An 8,334-nucleotide genomic window follows, 5' to 3' on the forward strand; every position below is an offset into this window, starting at 1 on the left:
AGGTCTCCCGGTCAACTGACTGGCTCCGTGGGCCTAGCAGGGTGCCCTCGCCCACCAGGCAACTCTGGGGTCTTCCCTCATTTGCCATAGTCAGTCACTCGAACCCCTGAGAACTTGGGGCTCGCCCAGTCCTGGGGACCCCTAGCCCCATTCCTGTGGGACCAGCCCCGCCCCCATCGCTCAGTCTCAAGGCTAGTGGGGAGACCCCTCTGGCCCCGCCCTGCCTAGGGGAAGTGAGAGTGGGGGGCCCTCCCTCTCCTACTCACCACTTCCTCGTAGGAGAGACAGGCTGGGGGCCGGGGGCGGGGGAATCTCCCTGACTCCATGACTGAGGTGCAGGCTGTTGGGGTCCAAATCTGTTCCTTTAGCGGGGGAGGGTGCCCTAAGCCCTTGTCCTAGGCCTCTTCCTTGGCCCCCATCCCCACTTATTGCAGCCTTATCTCTCTGCTGCCCCTCTCTCTCACTTTACTTCCCCACAGCTGCCTAGATCCTGTGTACTCCTGGTGGACCCTGCCCTGGCTCCCTACCACTGCTCCCACTGGGCTCCTTGAGCCTCCTGGTCTCCCTCCAGGGGGCAGCCTGCAGTGGGCAGGGCCACAAGGCCCGGATTAGGGTTCTATTCTTTCACGGGAAGCTTGGAGCCCTCTTTGCTCTAAACCTCAATTTGTTAATCCACCTGAGGAGCAGGGCTCAGACGTCTCTCTGTGTGTCCTTCTGGACCTGTGCCATACGGTGTTGTAGAGTGGCTTTCCCGATGCCAGAAGCGTGGATACAGCTGCTCATTCATTAATTTAGCTCCTTTAGGTCACTTTTGTCTAAAGATTCTTCTCCCCCTAGGAAAAAAAAAAAAAGATTCTTCTCCCCTCTCCCCAGGCAGCCCGAGGAGGAGGCCGTCTGGGGCGCAGCCTTTGGGTGGGGACAGCCCCAGGCCTCCTGGGTGAAGGTGAGAGCTTTCACTTCACTGAACCAGCTTGAGTTTTTCCAAAGAGGCCCCAGGGGTCTGCTGCTTCAGTCTGTCACCCAGAAGTGGATATTGCCAGGTTCATAATGCAAGCCAACCAGCCACATAAGATTCTGTGCTCTGTGATTCAATGCAGGACCCCACAGGGATGGGAGGGGGCACAATGGATGAGGATGGGGTGGGGGTGGGGGGTGGTAGGGCAGAAGGCCTTGTTTCTGCTAGACCACACAGTCCAGGCCCTGCTATGCGATTTCCTGAGAATCGTCTACCTGGCTCTGCTTGCTTTCACTAGCTTTTGGTTTGCTTTCTATTTCTGGACTCAAAACTCAAGGCTGACTCATAGCGACCCCCTGTGGGATTCTGAGACTGTTTATGGGCGTAGAAAACCCAGTCTTTCTCCAGGAGCTGCTGGTGGCTGTCAACTGCTTACAGCCCAACGTATAGCCGTATAGCCACTGCATCCCCAGGGCTCTTTATGGATGGGTAGGGACTGTTACTTATTGACAGGAAATTATTTATTGAAGTAAAAGCAGAAAACAGGGCTTGAGTTTAAGGAAAAGTGTGAGTGTATTGAATATGCTCCACTGTTGACCCTTGACCCCTATGAGGACACACATCAACTCCAAAGCCAAGGGTGCTAGCCTCTCCCTGCCCCAGCACCCATCACACAGTAGGTGTTCCTTAATGCACGAGGGAGCGTGAGATTGGCAAAACACAAAGGCCGGGTAAACCTTCCAAAGCTGATCGCCACAAAAAACCAAAACCCCAAACCCCACATTGCCATCAAAGCCATGCCGATTCATAGGGACCCTCTAGGAACGACCCTTGTGAGTTTCCAAGACTAACTCAGTACAGAAGTAGGAAGCCCTGTGTCTTTCTCCCAGGGAGCAGCTGCTGGTTTTGAACTGCTGGCCCTGCAGTGAGCAACCTAACTCGTAACCACTCGCCATCAGGGTTCCTTGAAGCTGGTGAATTGGAAGTCTAGTGAATTGGAATTCCCTGCCATGTGATTCTCCAACCCTTGGGGTTTCCAGGGCCGGGCTGGGTATACAGCAGGTGCACCTGAAATGCCAGCTGGGTGAGAGAAAGGTTCTATCTAGCCTGTCCTTGGGCAGTAGCAGCAATGAGGAGGTCTCATTTTCTCCTTGTACTGGAGACCCTCAGGACCGACGCCAAACGGTCAGTCCCTCAATGCACCAACAAACGCTGAGCTGAGTGTCCCTTTTGGATCTAGGGAGGCAAGGGACAGCACAGCGTTCAGGGACGGTCCGCAGGGGGCACATGGAGCAGACGGGGCGCAGTGTGCGTGATGGGGAGCAGCCTGTGACTCAGTTTCTCCAGTCACATCCGTGCCAGTCCTGGGTGTCGTGTGAAGGTCTCTTCCGTGCACCGAGGGCCCGGCGAACAAACACCTGCAGCCAGACGGAGACGTGCCTGCGGTTCCAACTCCCCGCGAGGGCGGAAGTGGGGCGGGAGGGGAGGGGCCGAGCCTTCTCGGGTAACCTGATCCTCAGGAATGCGTCGGCGCCAGACGCCCTCCCCCCGCCCCCCTACCCCAAGCCCGAACTCGTCGCCCCTCCCCCGGCCACCCCACTGGGGCCTGCCTCGGGGAGGATGCGGGGGGAGTCCCGTCTCTAGCAAGCCATCCCCACACCTCGGACTCGCTCCCGGACAAGCCCTCCCTCCACGCTCTATGGTCCTGAGCGCCTGGGGACCGTCCACAGAAAGTCCCACCCTCACCTGGAACACCGTCCCAGGTTAGCCCCACCCAAACCCAGCTGTCTCAAGTGCGCCAGGGGCTGGAGGGGGAGGGGGGAGGTCACCCTACAAGCCCCACCCTCTGAGATGCTCCCCTCCCCCTTTCCTCCCTCTGCTTCCTGTTTAACTCTTTGGGGCTTTCAGTTTTAGGTTTCTGGGTTTTCAAATTTAAGGCCCAAGATTAAACCGATCTGAGAATCGATTTAAACGAGAAAGTAAATCGCCTGGCGCTCCGGCTAGACTAGAGCCTCGAGGATTCGAACCCTGGCGGTAAGGGGCGGACGAGGGGGGCGCGGGGACTGGGTTCCCTTTTTGACAGTGCCAAGTCACCCCTCCTCCACGCCCCCTCAGGACACCGCTTTGGGACTTGGGTTAAGGTCTCAGATAAAGATCAAATGCAGGAGGGGGGGGGGACTACCAGGGACCAAAGCCTAGGGGCAAATTTCCCCATGACTTTGGCAGGCAAGGCTCCTTGCCGCCCTTTCACCTTTGCCTCTCCTGGACCCGCCCCTCTGACCACACCTCCTTCCTACTCTGCCTCCTCCCCGTGCTCGTCTGTTCCCTGCCTCAGGGCCTTTGCACTTGCTGCTCTGCCTGCCTGGGAACAGCCCGCCCTGCAAGGAGCCCGGGCTTTGCTATGCTTCATCTTCGGGGAGGCCGTGTCCAGGTTGTTGTTGTTGAATCAGGGAGTCAGTGTCAATTTGTGAGGATCCCAAGCAATACAGAGTCCATTGCTGCCTAGTCTGGGGCCAGCTTCGCGGCTGCTGGCATGCTCCAGTCAATGGTCTTCTGAGTGTCTCCACACCTGGGGAAGGAGCCCTGGGCGCTAACCACAAGGCCAGGTGTTGGAACCCATGGGCCCTTCTGCAAGGGAAGGATGAGGCTCTCTATGCCTGTAGACTTACAGCTTCTGGAACGCACAGGGGCCATTCTGCTCCTGTCCTAGTCAGAACTGACTGGACGGCTGGGCGTTCAGTGCCTGGTTTTGAGCTTTCAGAAAACACTGGTGCCACAATGGTTAAGCGCTTGCTTGACTGTTAGCGGCAAGGCTGGTACTTAGAACTCACTCAACCACCGTGGGAGAAAGACCCAGAGGGCTCTGGGGAAAGTTGCATAGGAACTTTAGGTGTGTGTGTCGGTGGGTGTACTGCTCTGCCCCATGGGGGCCCTGTGAATGGAAATGGAGCTCAATAGCCCCTGAAGGCAGCTTCCAATATCCCAAGCCAGGGAAAAGACCACCAGGGGTGGTGACCTGCCAGATTATATCTCCCCCTTATCCCCCTCCTCCAGTCCATGTTGGTCTGAAGCCTGCCTCAGACTGGGTCCCTGGGGTGGGTGGGGGTGGCCACACATGCCCCATCTCTCAACTCAGAGTAGTTGCTCAATCAGTGTGGTGGGTGACGGAGGCCCCCTGCATTTGAGTGGGCTGCAGGACCCCCCCCCACCCCCACCCCCCAACTTAGCTTGGGCGGCCTCAGCCCCTGCCTGAGGAGTTCTCTATCTTGGTGGGGCAGAATTGGACATAGTTCCTTTGGGGTCAGGGCTGAGCCAGATGGAAGGGCGGGGCTGGGTGCCTGGGAGGAAGAATTTTCCACTTGAGGAGGAGGGGGTGGGGGAGGGCTCAGGGGCATAGGGAACAGCAAGTGCACAGACCTAGGGCCCCAGAGGGTGGGGCAGCAGAGGCTGCCAAGAGCAGGTTCCTATGCTGAGTGGCTGGATTTGATCCTCCCCCACCCAGCCCTGAAGGAGCCCTCATGGAGTAGCGTGGGCTGCTAACCACAAGGTCAGCAGTTTGAAACCACCAGCCCCCTCCAAGGGAGAAAGATAGGGCTTCCTACTCTGGTAAAGACTTAAGAGTCCCAGAAACTCAAGGCAGGAGTTCTACTCTGCCTTACGGCGTCACTCTGAGTCGGCACTGACTTGATGGCGGTGCATTTGCTTCTTTGCATTTTAGCCCGTCCGTGAGGGAGGAGCCCCCTCCACCCTGGATCTGGGAGAAACCGAGCCAAATAAAAACAGGCAGAGGCAGGACTGCCTACAGATGGAAACGAGGGGGATGTGGAAGGGCCCGGTGGCACCGTGGTTACATGTTGGACTACGAACTGTAGCGTCAGCACTTCAACACCACCAGCTTCTCCAAGGGAGAAAGACTGTGCTTTCTACTCTCACGGAGAGTTAGTCTTGAAAACTCACGGAACAGTTTTCACTGGTTCTAGAGGGGGCAGTTCTATCCCCTGTTGCCGTCAACTGGGTGGCTCTGAGTTTTGAGGGAGATGTGGCTAGGGAAGGCTCTTTGGAGGAAGGGGCATTGGAGGTGGGTTTGGAGGGAAAGATCGTTTTTTTCAGAAGGTGAAGGAAAGGAACTCCAACAGAGGAGACTCCAGATCTCCGAACCACAGTCAAGTTTGGTCAAGGTCTGATAAAGTCAATTCATGAGAGTTTACTTTGATTGGATCCTTAAAATTTCTTCAAATCCTGAAAACAGTGTTCCACTTTCAGGAGAGGGAAAAGTGAAGTTACTGGCTCAAGGTCACATAGTTAGGGGTGACTGAGCACTGAAGGGGTGGGGCTGGGGGGGCCTCTATGTAGCTTTGGGCATCTTCCTTGATCTCTCTGTGCCCCCGTCTCCAGGGCCTGCTCACCCATCCATCATTCTGTTCCGGCTGGCTCTGCCCAGGGCTCCCAGACTTGCCTCCACCTGCCAAAAGTCAGGGCAGGACGCTGAAGACTTGGCCTTAGCCTGGCTGCCCAGTCACCCTCCCATCTCTGCCTCTGGGGGAAGCACTACCAATGATTGCCCATCCGGCCCAGGGTATGCTGGGCCGACTGAGTCCCAAAAGGGTCCTGGCTTAGAGCAGGCTGCCAGGTGGGGCCAAATCTCCTCCCACTGGGGGCCCTTTGCTTAGGTGGGGCTTGGGTCCAGACTTACAAAGAGAGTAAGACACATGGCCTCATGGGCAAAGGGGCACAGAGACCCCACACCTGGACACACACGTAGACTCACATTGCAGGCAAACCCCATATGTGGACAGACACGCAGATCAGCACATTTCATCTGAGGATGCTCACACGGGAAAAAATCACAGACACCCTGTGAGGACCTACCCATCCCCACATACTCAGACACGTCCCTCACATGGGCACCCCTCCAGAGATCTAGCACACAGGCACACAAAACCCACTCGTGGACACTAGGCACACAGTGCTACACTCAGGCGCACAAGCAAGGCCCCTGCTACCCCTATAGAGAGGACACACCATCCCCCAGCCCTCCAGAGGAGCAGCCGGGCCTCTAGGCCACTTGCCAAGGGTGCCAGCCTCTCCTCTGCCTGATCTTGCTCTAGAGCTGGGGCGGGATGGCATGGGCAGAGGAGGAAGAGGAAAAGCTGTTCATACCCACTGGCCAGTCAGACAAACTGAGGCCAACGGCCGCCCACAGTGACCTACTTAAAGAGCTTGTGCCCCAGTTCCACAGGTGGTTTCTGCAGCCCAGGAACTCAAGAGGTCCCTGTCTACCAGGACTCATGATATACCCCATACTTCTTAAGGATTGGACAAGAATAATGTCAGGGGCTACCAGAGGACGTGGATGGACACACACACACTCTTTCTCTCTCTCTCACTCACTCACTCCCTGCCGGCTTTGGGAGTGGGCACAGCAAGTGCAGATGCCCTGACATAGGGTTGGATTGGCTTAAGCACAGGTGCTTGGGATCTGAGCGAGGAAGGGAGGACTGATAAGGGTCAAAGGGCACTGACTGCAGTGGCTGAGGGGGTAAGAGGGTCAGTGAGCTGGGACAAGCACTGTGACCCAGAAGTCTCAGGAATCCCTTGGCAGCGTGCTCAACGGCTGGGTTGCGACCCCTCTGGGGGTCGAACGACCCTTTCATAACAATAGCAAAATAACAGTGAAGTAGCAATGAAAATAGTTTTATGGTTGAGGGGTCACCACAACATGAGGAGCTGTTTGAAAGGGTCGCTGCATTAGAAAGGTTGAGAAAACCACTGCTTCAGAGTCTGACGGAGGTGGGATTGTGCCCTCCCCAGCCAACCTTAATAGCGGCTTACCAAGTCTTAACAGCCAAGATATAAACAGGTAATAATTACCAGCTGTGATACCTGCCGCATGGGTCCAGCCCTGGGGTGGTAGAGCCGAGGGGCTGGCCAGAAATGGGAACTCACGTCCTGGGACCCACAGCAGAACGAGGATAGCCTATGGGTGGCTGAGGGAAGCCGCTACCCAGGCACCTGGATGTCTAGGTTCTATGGGGCCGACCCAGTAGTGGCAGGTCACTAAGCCTCGCCAAGCCTCAGTTTCCCTGCGGTAAAGGCAGGAAGTGGGTCTGGCAGCTCTAAACCCCACCCAGTGAAAAAGATCAGGACCGAAGCGCTTCCAGCAACTTCTACCGGCCCTCCGCTCCCCCGTCTTCCTGGGGCATACACACCCCAGGAACGGCAGCCGGCCCCCCACCCCAGAAGAGCTAGTAGCACAGCCCCAGCGCGCACAAAGCCAGCCTGAACACCGCTAACGAAGACGTTGACGGCGCAGTGGCACGGAAGGCGCCGTCGAGTTATTTATCCTTTCAGAGCCCATCCCCCTCCAGTCCCCCGGGGTTGGGCGCCACCCCTGCCCTCGCCTCCGCCCCCGCCAGCTGGGGCCCCCCGCGCGGCTGGGGGCGGAGCCTCGCGGCGGGAGGGCCGGGCCGGACCCATCACACCACCCCGGACGTCCCTAGGCAGGAGGCGGCGCTGGGAGCCGCGGCCGTAAATAGCGCTCCCGGGGCTGGCTCCCTGCGCCGGGGGCGCGGCCCTCCCCCATGACGTCAACCCAGAAGGCTGCGCGTTGTTGTGCAGTTTACCGCGCGTCGCCGCGGCAACGGTAAGGCCCCGCCCCGCTATGCAAATAAAAACGTCACCCGCGCCCAATGGCGAGCGGGGGCGGTGAGCTCATCGCGTCAGGCCGAGGCTATAACTGGGCGGTGCGAACGGCGCGGCGGCAGTAGCCGCCGCCAGCGGAGCGCCGGGCGCAGCGGCACGGCCGTGGTGGGTGGAGGCGCCTTGGGAAGGGGGGGGCGCAGGCCCCCCGGGCGGCCGCGGCCACTCCCCTCCCCCGGGGCCAGCGCGGGGGAGGCGGAGGATGGAAACACCCTTCTACAGCGATGAGGCTCTGAGCGGCCTGGGCGGCGGCGCCAGCGGCACCGGCGGGGGTGGCTTCGCGTCCCCGGGCCGACTGTTTCCCGGGGCGCCCCCGACGACGGCGGCAGCGGCCGGCAGTATGCTGAAGAAGGACGCGCTGACACTGAGCCTGAGTGAGCAGTTGGCGGCAGCGCTCAAGCCCACGGTCGCGCCACCCCCGGCCTCTCTCCGCGCCGACGGGGCCCCGGGCGCGGCGCCCCCCGACGGCCTGTTGGCCTCCCCGGACCTGGGGCTGCTCAAGCTGGCCTCGCCCGAGCTGGAGCGCCTCATCATCCAGTCCAACGGGCTGGTTACCACCACGCCGACTAGCACGCAGTTCCTCTACCCCAAGGTGGCGGCCAGCGAGGAACAAGAGTTCGCCGAAGGCTTCGTCAAGGCGCTGGAGGACCTGCACAAACAGAACCAGCTGGGCGCCGGCG

The 8,334-nt window shown here is 59.0% G+C and overlaps 1 protein-coding gene across 1 annotated transcript in view; it reads left to right on the forward strand.

Moving 5' to 3' along the window:
* Positions 1 to 7,768: 7,768 nt before the first annotated feature.
* The window catches only part of JUND (JunD proto-oncogene, AP-1 transcription factor subunit), a 37,036-nt gene continuing 36,470 nt past the window's right edge, over positions 7,769 to 8,334 (forward strand). Inside the window, exon 1 of the mRNA XM_013005344.2 lies at positions 7,769 to 8,331. Coding sequence (XP_012860798.1) covers positions 7,857 to 8,331 — 475 coding nt within the window. The 5' untranslated portion in view covers positions 7,769 to 7,856. The remainder of the gene's footprint in view (positions 8,332 to 8,334) is intronic.

The sequence above is a fragment of the Echinops telfairi genome, unplaced genomic scaffold (assembly GCF_000313985.2).
Source record: "Echinops telfairi isolate 266 unplaced genomic scaffold, ASM31398v2 ScPeMD7_7457;HRSCAF=8495, whole genome shotgun sequence".
In the NCBI taxonomy this organism is placed as follows: Eukaryota; Metazoa; Chordata; class Mammalia; order Afrosoricida; family Tenrecidae; genus Echinops; species Echinops telfairi.